This window comes from Zerene cesonia, chromosome 23, assembly GCF_012273895.1.
Source record: "Zerene cesonia ecotype Mississippi chromosome 23, Zerene_cesonia_1.1, whole genome shotgun sequence".
Lineage (NCBI taxonomy): Eukaryota > Metazoa > Arthropoda > Insecta > Lepidoptera > Pieridae > Zerene > Zerene cesonia.
The window spans coordinates 1,072,314-1,094,994 of record NC_052124.1 but is presented as its reverse complement, the minus strand read 5'-3'; the positions used below and the strand labels follow the sequence as shown (position 1 = coordinate 1,094,994).

Here is a 22,681-nt window from a genome sequence, read left to right as displayed (position 1 = left end):
AATTAACAAATTATTATCAGAGTAATAAATAGTACTTATTTCTCTCATTAGTATTGATTCTTACAGACAAACAAGTCTTATAAAATGTATTATTTTTATAATAATATTAGGTGTGCCCCGCGTTTCACCCGCGTAAGTTCCATAGGAATATGGGGATAAACAATTGCTTATATGTTATTCCAGCTATACAGGTGTCTACGTACCAAATCTCATTGCAATCGCTTCAGTAGTTATTACGTGAAAGAGCAACAAACACACACATCCTTACAAACTTTCGCATAATTTCCAAATAATATTATATTCAGTTAAAATGAACGGTACAACAATTTTGCTTGAATCTGAGAGGAGTTGTATTTCAAATACTCAGATACTACTTGGATTCGAGGTAGCGGATTGTATACCTAATTTGAATAAAGGCGATCTGTCTCCAAGGGCTCGTATGCGTAGCTTATGTTAGACTTCAATATAAAATTTAAAAAGGAAAATGACGGGTATTTGAACGGAAATTATTGCTACGATCATAAATTGGATGGATGAACAATTTATTTAAATAACTTTTAAATTCTTTAATGAGATCTTACCGTTATATGAAACTTCACCATGTTTACCATCCATCGACTGTCGTGCATGATAGCTAAAATTGCATGTCACTATACAATTCCATGGATGCGATCCGAATGAAACGTTTCATTTGTGCTTGTACTATGTACACTATATAAAATAATTTATAAAAAAGTGTAATGCAAGTGGTGTAATGTTTGCATGATATTTCTTATTTATCACCGAAATCGCTAACGCTTAAGTTCCATACAAGAGTCATATTAGTCCAAAAGTGATATTTCACGATTTCAGGCTTTATATCCATGCTACAAAGTGTATAATTAAAAATTGTTAGCCCGAAACGATGCTTCTTTTTCATCTATTTCTTCAATAGTAAACATACCATTTATAATATGTTTATCCCCATACATTGCGCGACTATTTATTTCGGTAGAATACACTAAATCAGCTCATGTCCATGCAGCATTGGTCTCACCTTTGTCCAGGGCTCTTGCTTTCATTGCTAGCGTTGTTGCTAGAGTCGTCGTCCTCGTCCCTCGAGGTAGCAGCTGAGACGGCGCGAGAGGAATCCGCGTTGACATCACTACCGTCATTATCCTCGCCCTCCGACGTCCTGCTGGTTCCTTCTTCGGCCTGTAACAAAGAAAATTATGGATAAAATGTGTTTAGATATCGTGTTGGTATAGTTGTTTAAATGTAGTGTCACTGATCCTATACACTTGGTAATTTTCTCCATTCTTGGTTGAGAATGACGAACAAGAAAACTTGATCTGTTTTTGGGAATTACTAAATAAAGGCACGTTATTTTATCTTTCATATATAAATTTTTTACTTTACATTGAACTATGGTTTTGATGAAAAAAAAACAATTGAATCGCTTTCAATTAATAATCCGAAACTGGTAGTTTACATTATAGTCAGTTTAATATAATTTTCAATTGCGATGTAGAACATATACATTAATCAACACAAAATCATAATAAAGATAAAATATTCATCTTCAATATCTAATTAAGATTTCTATAAGTGACAATCGAATGAAATTGCTTGTCCACCTGTTCATATTTATTTACTTAGGTCTGGAAAGGATTTAGGCCTGAGTTATTAGATGGAATTTTATATATTCGATAGAGGATTATTAGGATTCCACTGCTAAATAAAATATATGTTATATATAATAATAATTTAAAACATTGAAGTAAGTTTAAATTATTTATATAATTACTATAAATTAAAGGAAAAGTTACAATTAAATAAGATAAGAAAAAGGCATTATAAACAAAGGATGCATACATTCGGTCTCAACTGTGAAACCGAATGTATAAAAATCATATAAGAATATAAGTTTGGAAATTTCACATTTTTTCTTTCTCAAGGGCAATTTATCGTTCGTTCATGGCCGGCCTTCTTTAGTTTTTCTACTGACTAGACTAGAATATGTTCAATTATTTAAAAAGGCCATGTTCTAGACTTTTATTGAAGCCGTCGATCCATATCTGGCGTTATGTTTTAATAAGTAATTGTTTGTGCTGTAGGACATTTTTTTAAGTAGGCTTGAGGTTGATTTAGGTTCATTATTTGCTTTCAAAAAATTAACTAATATCACTTTTTATAGTGCTATCTACAGAAAGTAAAGTTATAAACTAAATTCTATAATTATAATGCAAACCTACAAAATCAGAAATGGACACTTGGAAATTTGATATGACTGGTTAGGCTTGTGGAAAAGACGAACAATCACATAAATATAACGTAAAAAAAATAATAAAAAAAGCCCATAAAAAACAAAAGAATCAACTTAATAAATTATTTTATTACCAAATATCCTTGATAAGTGACAAAGCTTGCATTAAATTATTACGTTTAAAGTCATACAAATTCTAAAGAGACTCCTTTAATTATTTATCTGATTACATACAAAAAAAAAGGTAAAACTAATAAAAGCGTTTAGAAATTTGAGACTTTTTCACGGATTTTAAACGCGATTTATTCATTATATTATTAACCCGACGTTTCGAACACTTTACAGCGAGCGTGGTCACGGGGAGACTGTGATGTTAAAGTCTTTAATTTCTAAATGTATAATACTCGCGTAAAAACAAACACAAGAAAATACTAATAAAAACGTGATTAAAAGACAAGAGATGTTACTTTCACAATAGAAAAAAAACCGGCTGTATATAACTTTTTTATTGCTACATCAACAAATTCTTTGCTTAGACAGATTAAGAAAATATACAAGCAGCCTCGCGCAATAACGTAAATTAAATTTGTCCTACAAGGGTGCTCTTAATTATAATACTAGACTTTAAAGAGTCCAAGCTATACAAACACTTCTGTAGCAACGAGGCATGTATCTTGTTGCTACCCATAACTTGGTTTAAATTGCTTATGCTACATGCTAGGTACATACATACGGAAGCGCATGCTTCAAAAAATATCATACCATTACTAATTTTCATGCAAAAAAATATGAAAGGCATCAAGCAATACCAAGCAACGTTCAAACTGTCTTAACGTAATTATATTTTTCTTCTTCTACACTTTTTACACACACACTATCCCATTACCTTACTTTATTATAAGTAGCATAAATGCTATTTAATGTCGAAATCCAAATATCCCTTTATATCGGGATCTCAACTCCTTTCTTTTGCTTGTATTAACATGAAGCAGATTCGGAAATTTTGTTGTAAAATGAAAACAACTGTATTAACGCAATAACGTTTAAAAAGCAATGAAATGACCATCGATTTGCCTCCCTAACTAGCTTCTACTAGTTTTTGCCGCGGCTTCGCTCGCGTTTGAATCGTAAATCTTATTCGAACAGAACACAAGTGACACACAAACATTTTCATTAAAAATCTGTCCAGACAAACACACTCAAAGAAGAAATACTTTTATATATTGAGGTGAAGAGTAAACTTAGCGTCAAACCTAAAATGCTAGACTAAGATCCCTAAATAAGCCACCTACGTTATTTATCACTAACTAGCTTCAAACTAATTATTTAAAGTCTGCCTTCACTAATAAAACTTGAATTCCTACTTTTTTACAACGCAACGATAGTTTGACTTACCTGAATTCGGATTAGGGGTATCATTTCTTCTTTAAACACATGCATATTTCTACACATAATTTTGATATTTATTATAGTATTGTATAAAATTTAATCCATTGTCCATTTGCTGTCACAGTTTCTGTAAAGAAACGAATTTCTAGTTTTTTCTTTGTTTTTGTAGTAAAAATCAATATTCGAAAATATGAATACTATACTATTAGTATATATGATTTTTAATTATAATATTTTAAAGATTAATACATTGTTATTCGATATGTACTATATAGTGCATTCAAAACTACAAATGATTAAATAATGAATGATTTCGCTAACCTCTATTAATCTGTCTCTAAGAGTTTATAAATATTATTAAGTATAATAATAAATGATTTTTGGTAAATGTATAATATTTATATCTGAATTATTAGTCTAGATATCTCTAAAATTAGGACATTTTCTCATCCTACCTATATATTTATTTATTCCATCGTCAATCGTTCCCTTATTCCTCAAATCTTGAAAGCGGGCAACGTAAATAATTGCAGAATATAATTTTGTGTCATCATCATCATCATCATCAGCCTTTATATGTTCCCACTGCTGGGACATAGGCCTCCTATGAGGGTTAAAACGGTGAAGGAAAACATCGTGAGGAAACCGGCATGTCCAAGAATCAAAAGTTCGACGACATGTGACATCTGCCAACCCGCACTTGGCCAGCGTGGTGGATTATGGCCTGAACCCTCATAGGAGGCCTGTGTCAAAAATTTTGTGTATTACTCAATAATACTCGGGTACCTCCAGAAGGAAAGCACCCGGTCTTTTGGAAGGCTTACGTGGGGACACAGATCCAACACGCAGAGGCCCTTTAGAGAATTTAATGTGTTGTGGGACATCATTACATTGTGTATTATATTATTATATTATTATTCATTTAGTGAATTATACCGCCTTCAAATGGTCAGAACTAAACCTAATTTAAATGGTCACACACATTTTATGCACCAGCTTTCAATTAAAAATAAATAATCAAAATCGGTGCATCCATTGGAGAGCACTGATTTAACAGAGCCAAAAAATACAGTTAAATTGATAACCTCATAAGTCGGTTGAAAAGTGAAATAAAGGTAAATCAGTTAGCGCAAGATCATTGACTTATATACGTAAGATGTTTTAGCTTTAGAACCTAGTTATAATATATTGCGATATTCGATAAAACTTAAATACGTAATTAAAATACGTAATACTTAACTTAATAACGTTTGCTCTTTGAAACGCGATATATCAAGTGTTCATATTGTCATCTTACTCGTATATTGTGTGCTTGAAGATCGTTTAGACAAAAGTTTAGGATTACAACGTTCTTAGAATTTAATTCAACCAATAAAGAACCTTCTTGTAAAATAGGAATTCATGATCGACGAATAAAGTGGAAATTGAAATATTAGAATTTCCAGTACGAGTGTTAAAACGCTTGCAAAATAAATTCAGAACTGGTGCAAAACCTTTTGTATTACAAAAACTTGAAACTCTGCTTGATAGACATGTTTGTGAAAATGTAGGTCACGTCTTATGTCAATACAGGCATAGCCCATCTATATCATTCTGTATTAAGCACATCGCGTTGTACCTACAGAGGATTTGAATATGGGTGGACTTTGGGATTCAAATACATCATCATTTCATTATGATTTTATATTAATAAACACCTAACACTTAATTATGTGGAATTTTATAATGAAGCATAAAATTAAAAAAGCTAGTGGATATATTTTTTAAACATTTGATGTGGAGAGATTAATTTAGTACTCGGAAATTTAATATTAATAATCAGAATGCAGCCTTTCTGGCTTACAACTAGTCTATTCATCATCATCATCATCAGCCCATGTTCCCACTGCTGGGACACAGGCCTCCTATGAGGGTTACAGAGTATATATTAATATGCAGGAAATATAATTTTAAGAATTAAACGTACACGTTTCCAAAAAAACTTAGTAGCTTATAACATATGACACACTTCAGAATTTAATATACCTACTATCTAGTTTTCCAACGCGTTCATACCTTCTGCATATGACATGCATATTGGTCCATTACTAGATTGGCAATACCTAACGCTATACGTAACATTCTGTCAACGTCGCATGACATATCAAGTATCTATTCGAAAAATTGGTCTACAGATAAGGAGTTTCAAATCAAACAAGTGGAACAAGAGAGCTTTATTTCGACAAGATAATTGGAGTACTTGGGTATGAATAAATTGCTATCATCTTTCGTATCTCTAACATTATTGTTTATCTCATATTTCTATACAGATGAATAGAAACATGAGTATTATTATTACGCCTAATATCTATAGCTATTTATGTTAAAGAGGACATCCCAGATGATGTCTTGTGGTAAGCGATCACCATCCCCTATCAACATTTGCAGAGGCACGGCCTCTTTATGCCCGCTTTTAAGGGATCAATAAGGACAGAAATAACAATTACGGGATTAAACGAATGGACTGGGAAAGGTCAGGAACAAAAAACGAGCTTCCAAATCCCCCATTCATCACACAAAACAAAATAGTATTCCTATACTACTATTTCATTACGACCTACCGTAGGAGTTTTGTATAGCCAGGTGCAGAGCTGGCTAAATTCGTACATAAGCATGCTTCCACATTAATAGTGTTTTTAGTATATATCCTCAATAATATCTCACACATCTTTCAATATAGACAAGATCAGTCTTATATTAGTCTAACATACAGAGATTTTCTTTTATATATTGCTTCGCTACTAGAAAATATCGAGGAGACGATTGCCAAAATCGTAAAGCTTCCCATTTTTCCATAAAACAGCCATTATCTTCTGGCCATATTGCCTTTTTATTTAATTCACATCTTAAAGGTGTCTTACTGTATCTAAATTTTCAATTAGAATGTTCTATCTAATCGACATATGAGAAAGAATGCCTGCTGAACATAACGTTATAAACTCCTTGTATTTAATATTCCATAAGTAATATTGTATTGTAAATTGTAATGATCTATGTATTTGATTATGGTTTTTAACAGTTAAAGTGGCCGTGTGTATCGTGCATCGTGCATTTATTTATTATTTGCTTATACTTTATGGAAAAAATTATAACCTATGTATAATTTCATTGTAACATACTTATACAATTGAAGTATTTTCTAAAAAAAAATATAATAGCATTTAGGACACGACACAATAAAACTAACTCGTTGGTTAAGTTATAACTGCGAAAGTTAGACAATATCTTACAGCAAACGTTTAGCGTTTATTGACCTGACGACCCTCTAAAATACTTACGACCGACTTTCATATTATAGGCATCGAACGTATCACATCTGCAAAAAGTATTAGACAGAAATCGGAGTTTTTGCTCCACCAATGTAGCCTTAATGCCGCGTCACTAAAACTGTCAGGTCAATTGCGATAGACGGGATTCACGCTTGGTGTATTGATGGAAAAGGTTCGAATGACGATCTGTATTGATTCAGCGTGTATATGAAGATAGTTCAAAATACATTCCACGTTTTACCACCATCTTTTCCTTTATTTGATTCTCATATGGAACACCGATATCAGCGCACGATGTTTAGCGTGGAAATAAATAATGTTTAGTGTGGTCATTAATTGTAAAAAATATATTTAATCATATTATCTAAAATATAATAATTAACGCATTAACGCATAGCGCAACGCAACATCAGTAACTTTTAGTATGATCTAAAATATGAGAACTAAAGCAGTTATTAAATTTATTTCGAAACAATCAATGGAAATTTTTATGTTTTAAAAATCAACAACATACATTTGTAGTTAAGCACGTTCGGTCTTTATATTTGAAAGTAGGCCAAGCGACATTTAAATCATTCAGAAAGGTTAGTTCGTGTATTTCGAAAATTAGATACATTTAACGTATAATTTAGGTTATAGAATCACATACGTATTATTTGCGTACAAAATTTATTTATACATGTCAGGAAGGAAATAAAGGTAAATGAAAGGGCATTTGGCTAAATAAGAAAAAAAAATTTAAATATAATAAGTAATATGGGAGTCGAGTACGCTTCGGCACGAATTGGGCCAACTCGCACGGGGGAAGTACCAGACTCCCATTGAAAACCGGCGTGAAATAATAGCATGTGTTCTGTACTGTTAGTGGGGAAGCCGGAGGGCCATTTCATTTACCTTACACTTCTCAGTCCATTCCTTCTTTTCAATCATCAATCCTTTTCTTATCCCTTACTCCTTAAAAGCGGACAGCGCATTCGCAGAGGTCTGAGCTATGGCGAATGTTCATGGGCGGTGGTGATCGCTTACCATCAAAGTCGAACCACAAGCTCAGTTGCCCGCTGTGATATAAAAAAAAGGAATGTAATAAAAATATAATCGTGTCATACTGATAAAATACACATAATGTTTTTAATGCTGCATTTTTATATCAGCATTGATAAGATAAGTAGAAAAGATCGAGTCCTTAAGAACTCAGGCACTTCAATACCCTGAACTGTTTTCTTTCAAATCATTGCAAATGGGATATTTTCTGTGTAGTTTAATACCTCTTCATAAGTATCTTACGATGTTCATAATAATAAGGAAAAGCTAGTTTTAAAGGTTTTTTCAAAGAGATAAAAATATTTTCATAGTATTCAATTACAACGTGAAGTTTTACGCTCGAATAATGTATTTTAACTGATTTAGGGCATCTGGAGAATATATAAATAGAAGGTCCTTAAAATCTTGCTATTATGTGCTTTGTAGAATGAATAAAATGAAAAAAATATGAAATGTATTAAACTAAAGCTTTCTTATTCATTATTATTTTAAAAGAAGACGAAGAAATATTACACAAAGAAAATAACGTCTGGAAATTAAGAACAGAATTTTTCATGCATGTATTTTACTTGTGAACGCTATTTATCTTCCACTTAGCACTTAACTGTCGGCAATATACTGTATTAAAGTGTCATATTTGTAAAGAGACGCAACTCCGTTTTATATATTTCAGTATGATTAATAAGTATCAAGTAAATAGTGAAGGTGTATTAAAAAATTGATTAATTTGAGTTTGTAAAATTCTGATTCTGAGTTATTGTTCGCAAACATGGGTATATTATTGCTCTATTGATGTACATCTTAATTGGCATATCTAATGACCAAATAATTTTGAAGTTGGAATAAAAGTACATTCAATAATTTACATTAATTCTGAGATGCTTTTATACATCATAGAATAACATTTACCTTAAAAATTTCGTTTTTAAAAAGCAATAATCTGTCCGAAGCACACGAGCAGATGGTTGCATTTTACAACCCAATAACAAAAAACAGTTTATGCGAGAACAATGTAAATTAACATAATCTTACAGTCAAATTGCTAATGTAAATGAAAAATGTTACATCAAAGCTGTTACATCGAGGAAAAGCCGACTGCGTAAATGTAAATCTCGTTTTTTACTTGTCCTATTTGGTAGGAACTACTTGAGTATTGACTATTTGTGCTTTTCTACAGAATGGCATATATATAGGAGAGTTGTTATGCCGCCCAAGAGAGCCACGGACAAATCTTTACCAGCTTTCGTGGTTTACTAAAGCGGCTCAACGGAACTCAGTGGATTTATAGTCGAAAGGATTCCGAAACAACGCAAGGCTTCCTGCCCGTAGGTCGTGGGTATTTATTCAAGATTTCACCACTAAAAAAGGACAACTATACCAATATACTCTCCTAAAATAACAGTGTCTAGATTTCGATATATGAGCCAGGTTAAAACGCGATCCGTTTCCGTATTCCGTACATATATGGTCTGTCAGTCGGTGAAGACGCAGCTTTCTAATAGTGAAATAATTTTCAAAATCAGTCGGGTATTTTTGTGTCGAAACATTACATGAGCTTACCTTGGAAAACACAAATGAAAAACTTTATAATTAATTATTGCTTAGACATAATAGAAAAGTTCATTAAAAAATATTTATAATAATTTCCTACAATTACTTTAACGTAGTTAGCTGTCTTGTGTACAAAGCACAGACATTAAACTCCACGTAGCTATAAATAGAACGGGCTAGCGTTAGGAAGTCCTTTCCGGAAACATGATCCTTTTAAAGCGTAATTTTTACTTTTGGTGTTTAAACTAAACTTCAATGTTATTTACAGGGCGATATTATATTACGACGATGAAAGTTTTTTTATCAGTGAAAAATTGTAACAATCATTAAAAGTTTTAACATAATATTTTTTTGCTTGTTCTCTATTTTTGGGACACTGTTGTCAATCCCATCAGGACTTCGAAGGGTAAAATTATATAATAAGTTGACAATGTTTTATCGCAAACAAAATTAAATATCACATACATTAACGCTATTTACAGCATATAGTAATTCTCACATAAGATAAAATAAGTTTATTGAAAATGTATCAATTCATAGCTGATTTTAAAATATTCATTGGCTGCTTACCAGCTAAGATGTGTTACTCAAAGTTGATATCAACTGCATCGCAATACGACTTAAAGTAGCCTTGCCATGGTTATCGATTGGCTGAAGGCATAATTTATAGATTTCAGGCTTTCATTAAGGCGTACTTGGGATTGGCACTCGTATATCTTCAAGATCGTAAAACGGAGGAAGTTAATGGCAAGCTTTGATTGAGAAATTAGCTTGTTTTACCGCTCACAAGTTAATATTGATAATTAAATCCTGTAATGGCTTGATAGAAAATAACTTACTTCTCTGATGTCTTCCACGATAGAAGAATTAAGTCTATTTCAGAATGGTTAATGAATTATTAGTAGAGTTTAAAGTATTCAAAATAAATATTTAAATTCAGCAGATGGATCGCCTGATATTAAGCGATCACCACCGCCCATGAACATTTGTACATAATATACAAATTTAAATTAAATTTAACAAAGGCCGCATTCCATCGATACAATATTGTAATCATTGATATATTGATTCGTATTGGTTGTGATGGTTCTTAATCATCTCAATAGATGGCGTGGGGTGCCCCTTAGGCACATAAAACCGAAAGAGTAAAAGAAATTTGATTACTGTGGCAGGATCACGGGTGGCCGAGAGGCTAGGCGTTGCTACGGTTTGGCAAAAAACGCGGGTTCGAATCCCGCCTCGTGATCAATTTTTTTCTATTCTTTCAAAATTTCTCATTTATAAAGCATTTCAAAGCAAAGAAACAAAAAATTAAACATAATATACAATTCGCTCAATTATTTACAAGTGTATATTGCCACTTAATTCAAAGTTATTATAATATCATAAGAAATAAATTTATTGTAAGAGAAAAGTTTGAGGTCAAGACCTAAAAAATTGCGTCCGTTACTTTAAGGCCTTGTATTTCGCAAGTCACTTCAAATTTTAGGAATAGGTGATATTATATGTAGTTTTAAATACTTTTTTATAGATTTAATTATATTTATTTATAATTTCAATGATTATGTTGTTATGATTAAAGATATTGTATTTTTTACAGATTTCAAGAGCATCATTTTATTGTTTTGTTTGTATAAAGATATCGATAGGGATCTATGTTATTTCTATGCAATTACGGTTTAATAAAAGCTCGAAGAAATACAACTTATTGTGTATTTAATAAAGAAGCCAGGACAATAGAAACACTATCAAGCAACGGCATAGTGCATTAAATCTGTCACAGACAGAGCGCTTTGTTTCCAATCTGTTATTATTCTGAAATGGGATTAAAATTCGACTATAGTCGGTAGCGATGGCAAATTTTTCATAATGTTTGATAGGAATCAATTTATTTGCTTTTGTTTATGGGAGACATTAAAATGGCTTTTGACTTCTATGTCTCATCTCCTTATATATAATATTCCCGAGTCACAATGTTAGTTACCGAACTCCTCCGAAACGGCTGGACTGATTCTTATGAAATTTTGTGTGCAAATTGGGTATATCTGAGAATCGGTCAACATATATTTTTCATAACCCTAAATTATAAGACTAAGGCAGAACAGCGTTGGCCGGGTCAGCTAGTATATATAAAATTCTCGTGTCACTATGTTAGTTACTTTACTCCTCCGAAACGGCTGGACCGATTCTCATGAAATTTTTTGTACATATCGGAAAGGTCTCAGAATCGGCAAACATTTATTTTTCATGCTCCTTAATGATAAGATTACGGCAGAACAGCGTTTGCCGGGTTAGCTAGTAATATAGTAAATTAAGACTTTCGGGAAATAATGTACGAAATAAGCAGTTCGATTTTATCGACATTATTTTCTCATAGAGTTAAAGAAATAAACAAACTCTTTGTTAATTTGATAATTCTTTAAAAACATTAAATTCTTCTTTTTTAGACTTTTGATGCATAAATAATAACTAGCTGTGACCCGCGGTTGAAACCGCGTAAGTCCGTATCCCGTAGGAATATCGGTATAAAAAGTGCCTATGTGTTATTTTAGTTGTCCAGCTATCTACGAAGCAAAATAGTATTATAATTCACCAATAGATGTCAGGAAAAAAAACACGAATATGACATTTTCTAAAAAAAATTCCTAGCTAGATCGATTTATCGCCCCCGAAACCCCCTGTATACTAAATTTCATGAAAATATATACAAACAAGAATTGCTCGTTTAAAGGGGCACGTTCTGCAACTCGATGCTTTAAATAATTATTATTTATAACGTAAAATATGCTATTTCAACATTACATTATAAGTAAAATCACAGATAACATAATACCAGTTGTATTATTATTACTGAAGGCATTGAATAATTAACATTAATTGGACAAATTTGGTACAAATGTATAAATCACGATTGCGGTAAAAGCAATTTACACTGTAAGTACACAGCGCAAACGATGCGGTGAATTTGACAATAGTTTCCATAATCTTAGAGTTATCTCAAAGGCAACAGCTAGTATATATATGTGGTACTACCAAATTTATTTCATAAGAGACATAGATATAAAAAAATGGTTGCCTGTAAAGTCGGTTTTACGGGCGAAGATTTTACGTGACAACGTCTTTTTCTCGGTAGAATATTTATTGATATGAATATTATTAAATTGCACAATAGGAACAAGGAATTGAATGAAAATAAGAATTGCACAAATTTTAACTATAGAAAATATATTTTGTTTACTAAAAAGACAGAGACAGAGACACAAGCACGCGCCGATTAAATGCGCCTAATTCTCTAGTGCTGCGCGCGCGGCGGACCGATCATAGTTCGGTGACTCATCGTAACGTTACCGGGCGTTACACTTTTTCATGAGTGACTCCGAGCCGCAACCTAATTTAAGACGTTGTCACGTCAAAACATATGGCTGCTTGAAGGTTTAATACAAGCACCTGGCGTGAGCCACTTTTTGTAAAACTCTTATGCAATTCAGGACGTTTCGCAGCACGCTATTTATGAATAAACAAACTACAGAACAACATTATTAATAATTTGAATGATTAAAATGTGTATCTGAAATATTGGTAATAGTTTTTTTTACTATTTACAAACGGTTCCAAGATTTTAATCGTTTGCCAAGACTTTTGAAATCGTATTTATAATATTTCATTTTAACTAACATGTATAAAGCATGTGCCAGGAAATTTATTTATAACGCAATCAATATAAAAATAATTTTTAAGGACATTTCAATAACTATAGCGATTTTATTTCAGTGGAAACACGAAGTCAGCTGTCTTCTTGTGTTTGTTTATATTTACATTCAATATTTATAATAATATTATGTTTATATACTATAAAACTTAACCGGATTTATGACACATTCATAATCACTTTACACAGAATATCATTGATTTTAAACACCATCCAAGAGTTTTAAACAGAGCTGTAATACAAAGGTCCTTGTTGAAATTCGTTTCCCTAAATTTCATGATTAAATTTGTCACCAAACTCTCGCCGAAGTTGGCTAACTTATCTTTTATAATCTCCAAATTGCTTGCTGTTGACAGGAATGATATAATAATGGCCGGCGATTACCCTCCTCTCTTAACATGATCCTAATTAGCCTATTATTTTGTTTTATTTATATCTCCTATTTGTGGAGATCCCCAATTTGGTGGTAGTTCTTTATTGATCTCATTAATATTTTATTGTTATTTGAGTATATTACTCACTATTAAATTAGTCTTAGTAGTTTTTGACAATCATAAAATCTACAACGATATAATAGACTATGTGTACACATTCCGAAATTAATACCTAAGATTTAACATCAATTTCTACCAACATTATAAATGTGAAAATGACTCTGGCTGTCTGTTCTACATGCCTAACCATTAAACTAATTAGGATAAAATTTGGTACAAAATACTTATGACACGACATAAAACAGTATAGTTTATACCCGGAAATCCAAGTCGTACCGAAACTGTGCGATGAAAACTCGGGACGAGAGCTAGCATCAAATACACAAAAAAGCAGCATCTCAGTTATTAATTTGAATACGCGAAACGCGAAATGTGAGCGTTTACGAGAAATTAAAAATTGCGTAAATAATTCAAACATTCTCGATCATTCAGTGAGCAAACAGAAGTTTCTTCCTCAAGATGAAAATTGTTCCTGTTTTTTTTGCTTTGAAGATGTTATTCTAATTAAAATATATCTCTACGTGGGCTATTATTTGTCTCAAACTTTAATTAAAAACGGTGATTATAGTAATGGTATAAATTTATCAAGTAGTGAAATATTTTCCACGGTGACTTTTGTTTGCCGGCGCTGTCATTATTTTTAAGAGCATTTTGAATAAATTACAAAGTTATAGATATTTTTGTAAATACTAGTTTTGTTTCTTCTTATAAAAACTATATATCAATGTCTACATTTTATAGAATTAATGATAGAAATTAAATAAATAATTTACAGTGTTATTTTAACTTTAACATCACTTATAGGGTTCACAATTTAAAATACAACTCTTTTAAATTCGGATTTTTATCTATTACGGATTTCATACAATACGCTATTCACTTTTTATACACTCCACAAAGCTTCTTAATTCTTCTTCTATCTATGACCCTTCCCGATACCAAGAGAGATTATAACAACAGTATTTATAGTAGCTTATTTCGATCTAAATATATATACATAAATATATAAAATTCTCGTGTCACAATGTTAGTCTCTATACTCCTCCGAAACGACTTGACCGATTCCTCTGAAATTTGGTAAGCATATTGGGTAGGTCTGAGAATCGGCTAACATCTATTTTTCATACCACTAAACAATAAGAGTAAGGCAGAACAGCGTTTGCCGGGTGCAGCTAGTATATACATATAATTCTAACGCTGACACAGTGATCTATCAACGCACAGCTCAAACCACTGAACCGATCACGCTGCAACTTGGCATGCAGATAGATGTTATAACGTAGGCATCTACTAAGAAAGGATTTCGACAATGATGAAAACAGCGGATGAAAGTTTATACCATGAAAATTTATTACGACTGCGGGCGAAGCTGCGGGCAACAGCTAGATACATAATGTATTGAATGACTCCGTGTTCGCAGTCGGAGGTGTCACATCTGACAGCTACTCGCGCGTATTTCGCATACGAGGTTAGAAACGTCCATCATTATTTCCCCTGACATTTGGGATTAGACCCTGCATGATGTAATCTTATTTGCTTTGAGTGTGAGGCTGGAATAAACGTCTTGGAGACGGGTGCAATACTGATACTATGTACTATTTTATTATATTATGCACCAGCTTTTGCCCGCGGCTTCGCACGCGTTAAATTTGGAGCAGTTTAAAAAAACAATTTTATAGTATAACATTGAAGGTAAATTTACATTCGTAATTGTGTTTTATTAAACTGCAATATTAAAAATTTAATTTAGTCGTGTCCTCAAATTTTCTTTGTCGAACTTAGTTTTACAATTATGACAATATATTACGAGTAATAATTTATAAACAAAATTGTGAATAAAAATTGTTTATTAGAACGGATTGCAATTATATTTTCACATTTGTTTCGTATTACAAATTATTTTCCGCCCCGCTTGAATAATGAAGAAAATATGAACAGGATGAAAAAGCTCCATTGAGGTGTTATTACGCCATTAAGCCATAAGAGGTTAATTTGGTTTATGTACAGGGTAGGGATTTTATATCTGCCAATTAGCTGGGTCGTAATAGATATACCGAAATTGATATAGGCGTACTGCATACAAATTTAATGAAATCACTTGTTACAACACGTATTTTTTGAGACAAGTGTAAATTTGTTTCATTTTTCAGTATGACATAAATGTTTGACCCTTACAATCGTTATGTTCTCACTGCTGGGACACAGGCCCCCTATAAAGGTTCAGGCCATAATCCACCACGCTGGCCAAGTGCGGCTTGTCAAATGTGTCGTCGAACTAGCCCGAATAATAAGACTTCAAAAATAAATTTACTTTTTCCCTCGTACTACGGAAATTTGGAATCAGCTTCCGCATGCAGTGTTTCCAAACGTTTACGATGTGGGGATCTTCAAGAAAAGAGCTTACTCCTTTCTTAAAGGCCGGCAACACACACACCATACCCCTGGTATTGTGGGTGTAACTGGGCGACGTGGAGCACTTAACGTCAGGTGACCCATAAATAAATAAATAAACACTAGCCGACAGTCTAGGTCGTTTCATATGTGAAACCAAATTCACTGATCCGCAAGCCGGGCGCAAATATCTTTAATCGTTTTATCTGGGACTTTTGCCCGCGGCTTCGCAGGCGTTACATTCAGAGTAGCTTAATAGTTATTGTACATATAATCCTATCTTGAATCACTCTATCCATTAAAAAACCCCATCAAAATCCGTTGCGTTATTTTAAAGATTTAAGCATACATGGGGACATAGGAACAGAAAAAGTGACTATACTTTGTAGTATATTCAATAATGTTATAATTTTGATCAGTCATTTCCTTCAGCTTTAATTTTTAGAGTATAATATATCTAATAGTCACTATACGCTTTAATAAACAAATTATAAAATCAGATGGTTATACAGTTGTGGATTCTACGTTATCTGCTCATATAAATACATGTAAAAAAGTGCTAATGATGTGTCGTACTGTCAGAACAGTGGATTTTTTTTCTTCAAGATAGTAGATCTACTATAATCTATGACGGAGGGAGTGATTGGAAAAACCCAAACAACCCAACACCGGATCTACAGCTGACTGGCACCATGTGTAATGATACACCTCTGATTACCATTGTTATACTATTATGTTATCTGTTTCTTTTTGAATTGGCCATGAATATTTGTTGCTAACTCGGGGACCATAAGAAGGATCGTTTCCTGTATTACTTATTTCAGAGTAGCTCGTAATCATTAGTCACGAGTATTATGAAATACGACACAATAGACTGAAATCGAATTATCTCATGAATGTATTTTATCGTCACATATCACGCTTTCTTCGCCGCTTAATCCCTCTTGCATTCCATCTAAAGGAGAACATTCTAGAAAACATTTACAGTATATCTAATATTAGACGCTCGTCCCGGTTCCACCCCGTTACCAAGACCCCTGTTTTATCCCAAGGGAGCGTTTAATCGGGATAAAAAGTATCCTATCACCCAAGTCAGTTTATATCCTGTCTATATACCAAATGTCATCAAAATCCGTTCAGTAGATTCAGCGTGATTAACGGACAAATATCCAAATACACAAACTTTCACGTTTATAAAATTAGTGTAAAGTCCTTTTATAGACTTTTGTTAGTATAATTTAGTTATAAATAGTAGTGCGTTACGTGTATTTTAACAGCAATACGATAAAGCAATAAAGGTTCCCTCGTAAAGTAAATAATTCATTGGGTTTCGCAAAATTACCGTACCTTTATGGTCCGAACTTCCTTTTAGCTGATATTGTCGTATACTTGTAATGATTGTCGCACATCCAGTATTGTGACAAATCTATACTATAATAAAAATGGTAGGGGTCAAATTCTCTACATTTAAGATATTTAGAATATATTTTGTGTGGCGTTTTATGGTCGATACTGAAGTATAAAATAAAATATCTCGAGAATCACGCAAAAACTACGCAACAGATTTTGATGAAATTTGGTATGGTTATAGCACGCTCCAGCTTCACCCGCGGTCTTCTCTCTATAAGAACCTTATGTATTTATTTGTTATTATGTATTACTCTTTTACAAAATTGTACAAAAAAAGAAACTTTAAAATAGCATGTGCTAAAAAAACAGACATTACAACTTGTTGGGCGGCCTTTCCACTTAGAAGTGATCTCTTCCAGGCCTTCCTTGCTGTTTAACAAAAAATTGCCGAATTGGTCGACCCGTTCTTGATTTTAAGCTTAGGGACACATTTGGCGGTTCATCTATATTTATATAAATAGATATAAAATTATTACCTACTACTTCGCCCGCGTAATAAAAGGGAATTCCCGTGAGAATAAGGTGTTTCAACGCGGTAAATGTAGCTTATATCACTTTCTATCTTCCTAACGAACTCCAGATAAAATTATATCATAGAATTGCTCTGTAGACAAGTAAATAAAATTAGACTTATTATGAACTAGCTGTACCCCACGGTTTCACCCACGTAAGTCCGTATCCAGTAAAAATATCGGGATAAAAAGTTGCTTATATGTTATCCCAGTTGTCCAGCTGTCTAGGTACCAATTACAATCGGTTCAGTAGTTTTTGCATGAAAGAGCAACAAACGCATACACATCACACAAACTTTAGCATTTATAATATTAGTAGGACTAGTAGGATAGTAGGAAGAATTACGGAAATTGTTAAAGGAATTATTAAGGGTTTTATTAAAAGAGAAATATTAAGGGTTTCATGGTAGATACATAAAATGAAACATTTTATTTTTAACTTCACTCAAATTCACCCTTTGAGTGATGTTCATGAATTTTTCTCGAAAACCTCATTTGGGACCCCTGTATAATGTTAATTAGTTTACAAATTGTAGGATTGAGTACCCGAAATTACTGTTCCATAAAGTGAAAGCAGCTGGAAATAACATCCTGGGACACTTCAATAAAATAATGAGTTCAATGATCACAAAGGTACGCATACTGGCCCTGTTTGGGTTGAATGGCAAATGTATATTGGATTTAAATTATAATAATTTAAAGTCATCTTCAATATTAGAATAAAGTATTTACGTTGATTATCTTATAACAAAAATAGGTTCCTTTTTATCTATAACTAGTAAGTTGTATTGAAAAAGGTTGAAAGGTTCGGCAGCAGGGGGCAAATTTTTCCAGTGATACTTTGACTGACTCAAGTCCTTGTGAACAGATATTGAAAATTAGTAAGAAATGAAATGGGGATTTCATTTACTTCATCATCATCATCATCATCATCATCATCATCATCATCAGCCCATACATGTTCCCACTGCTGGGACACAGGCCTCCTATGAGGGTTCAGGCCATAATCCACCACGCTGGCCAAGTGCGGGTTGGCAGATGTCACATGTCCTCGAACTTTTGAATCTCGGACATGCCGGTTTCCTCACGATGTTTTCCTTCACCGTTTTAAGCAGTGGTGATGTTATCTACATGCGCAGATAAATTGAAAAATCAATTTATTTCCTGCACGCTCGCCCGGTCTCGAACCCCGACCTATCGATCTTAAAGTCCGAGGTTCTCACCACTGAGCCACCACTGCTTATATACCACCAGCCACCACTGCTGATTCATTTACTTAACCACAATATAAGCTAAATTAAGAATACTTCGGTAGAAATGAGAGCATAGTCACGTAGGAGTGGCATATAGCTAGCTAGTGATAACATATGTGGGTGGTCTGGCCTAACCAATCCGTGTCGCGCAGTTGAGGTTTGCTCAATTTGCTATATATATTAATTTCCAATATCAAGATTCTGGTCATGCATACCATCTAGGAGGAAGGTCTACGATTCAACATTTAAGGGGAAGATGTGCTAATGTGTTGATACCCTTTGTAGTTCATGTGTTAATTGTATTGTACTCTTTGTTAACTTTTGTACACGCATTATGCAAATAAAGAATTATTATTATTAACCTATTCCGGAGTCACATAGATTTGCATTATCAATATTAGCCATTCTAAGATATTACCCAGCATGTTGATCAATAAATCTGAGGAGCGTTAGGTGGCAAGAAGAATTGAATTCAGATAATGTTATAGTCGTTTACCAGCTATATTATAAACTGTGTACTATACAACCGTTAACTGTGTAACTGGTAACGAAATTAAAAATTCATTCAGATAGCACTTGAAAAGCTAATTTCAAATATTCTAATGAACGGGTTTATATTATTACGTAATAGGAATAATCCAATTACCTTTTTATCGCCTTAAATATAACACATTTCAGAGAGCATTCGAGGAAATTTCGTTATAGCGTATGGTCGCTTCATTATTCAGAACGGCTCACGTTAATTTAGCGAAATAGCATCTTTAGCACCTTGAATTAATGCCCATATTCGCGTCCAGGATCCCAAAACGTTATTATCCAAATGTCACCTCCAATTTACTCCCAAAGGCATGGTATTATATCGATATTGAAAATAATCGTTATTAGATATGAGCCGGAGATCGTTGTGGTCTCCAAAGGTAAGCTAATGAATAGGACTGTCTGTTCAAATTAAAACTAATTTGTCAATCATTACATACTTTCCCGATTGACACATTATTATAATTATTTTGCCCCTCGTGAATTTATTGTGGGTAACATTGGAACTCCGTAGACTTATTAGACTTACGAAGTTTGGACAAGATTTTCAATATTGTGAAAACATGCTGACGTTCTTATATTGAGTTTTATTTTTTTTATTTATTTGTATTTATTTGTTTATTGGTAATTGGTAGTTTAATAGCATATTAATGATTTATATATAAGAAATATTTATAGAATAAAAAAAAATGAATGGAATCGATTGATGGTCAGGAGTTACCACGGTACGGCAAAAGACGCGAGTTCGAATTCCGCGTGATGATCGAATTTTTAAATAAAATATATGTCATTTATAAAGCTAACGTTACTGACTATTTATTATATTTATTACATGTTACTAATTATTGCATCTATTGCTTTGTAAGTTATTTATGGTCTTATATTGATAAATTTCGTAATAAATTGATTATATTTAATGTTCGATGAAGTAGGAAGACAGACAAATTAAATTTAATCCCCATTTATCTGAGTGTTTTTCCACAGTGAAAGCCTATTGACCAAGCAAGATAAAACAAACACATGAAAATCGTTCCTTAAGACAAAAATATTCAACATTCTAAACTTCTTATCGTGATCATTCAACACGGCACTCAGTAAATGATGGATGATGAAATGTGACGTGTGTTTGATTTATTATAGCAGCCATCAATAAATCTCGAATAGATATAAGGTTTGGAAGGTTTGAAAATAGAATGTTTTTGCAAGATATCACCAAATGCAAAGACGATATGGGTCAAGGTTTATGCTTGAAAGAGCTTCTTCTAGTCGATAATATAATTATAGCATTTCGGAAACAGCATTCGGAATGTTTTGCTAGAAGTGATGGGTGTAGAATCTTTCAGAATAAGCTTTGCATTCATAATTGTCAGTGACAGTAGGTCTTTACTTACTGACATTACTGACAACTTTTCTAATTACTGACAGTAGGTCAGTTAGGTACTTAAAGGTCAAATTGGCAAAATATATGTTCAGCCTTTCTTTCATATTGCTTCTCATAGTTTTCTATAGACGAAGAAGTACAAGAGAAAAGCAAAAAATTCTATAAGATTTTTCATTAATTTACTAATGTGGACGAAATTTTGTATTCATAAAATAACTTATGAATTATATAAGCACATGGTTTTAGTTCTGAAACAACAAAAAGGTGCTACATATCCGAAATTCAAATGAACGAAGCAATACTCTTACCAGCTTTTTTTTGTACACGCAAGTAAAGTAAAATATCGCATCATACATTACATCATTTATATATATTTATATAATGGCTAGCAAAGGCTAAGGCAGAAGTATGGTGTTATAAGCTTATTTCCCATAGCTACTAAGACGGCTTATCGTCATTGGCTTAGAAAACCATCCGGATTTAATGAGAAAGAATAAGAAGGAATAAAAACCAAATTTATAAAACCAACCATGATTTATTGTAATAAGTGTACTTTTTACACGTTGTTTGAAACGTTCCATTGAGCTTGGTGGACAAACAAATCAGTACATTGCGCTAAGCACGCCTGTTTAGAATATATGTGTAGGGTCGGTTGGTTCATAAAACGGTGAACAGGCCTTTGCAAGGAAATTGGTTTTAGTTTACGATTTTCTATCAGACGTCTATAAACTCTAATTGCTAATAAAATACTGTCAGATCAACATATAGCATGTATATGTGCAATACTTCGAATATTTTATTTAAATAGTTGAAAATAAATTACTAGACAATATATTTGCCTTTATTTATTAAAGGTATCTTTGTATTTTTTTTACTTTTTGAACGTGGTACTACATTGAAAAACGCACTCGCCACTGGCAGTGTATTCAGCACTTATGGAACATCGTAAAAATATTATTATTTTTCTTTATAGTCGACGTCTTTATTATAAACAAAATTAATAACCCAAAATCATCTGCCAGCCCGCCCTTGGCCAGCGTAGTGGATATTAGCCTGAACCCTCATAGGAGACCTGTGTCCCAACAGTGGAAATATATACAAGTATGGGTTGATGATGGTAATGACGATACACAAAAATTATATTATTTAACTTTTTTATTGTCTTCGGTTTTACATACCCCTAAATAACATCACTTAAATACTCGGTTATCTCGAAAAAGCAGCTCCTGTCTCATTTATAATTAGCAAAAACATTAGCGTAAGATAACATTGGACACTTAATCATCCAGGGCTACATTGTGAGAGAAGATAAGGTAAGCTGAGCTAAATACATAACCGAACAGTCTCAAATTTCTCAATCAAGCGTTAAATTATAATAATTTTGTAATTACCTAGTCTTGCCATAAATATTGTAATAAAGAAAAAAGAAAATTGTTAACTGCAAATAACATTTATTACTT

The 22,681-nt window shown here is 32.8% G+C and overlaps 1 protein-coding gene across 1 annotated transcript in view; it reads right to left on the bottom strand.

Annotated features, from left to right (window-relative positions):
- Positions 1-22,681, bottom strand: part of LOC119836222 — a 125,702-nt gene that overhangs the window by 46,696 nt on the left and 56,325 nt on the right. The window contains exon 2 of the mRNA XM_038361491.1: positions 1,037-1,194. Within this exon, the coding sequence (XP_038217419.1) occupies positions 1,037-1,194 (158 nt within the window). The remainder of the gene's footprint in view (positions 1-1,036; positions 1,195-22,681) is intronic.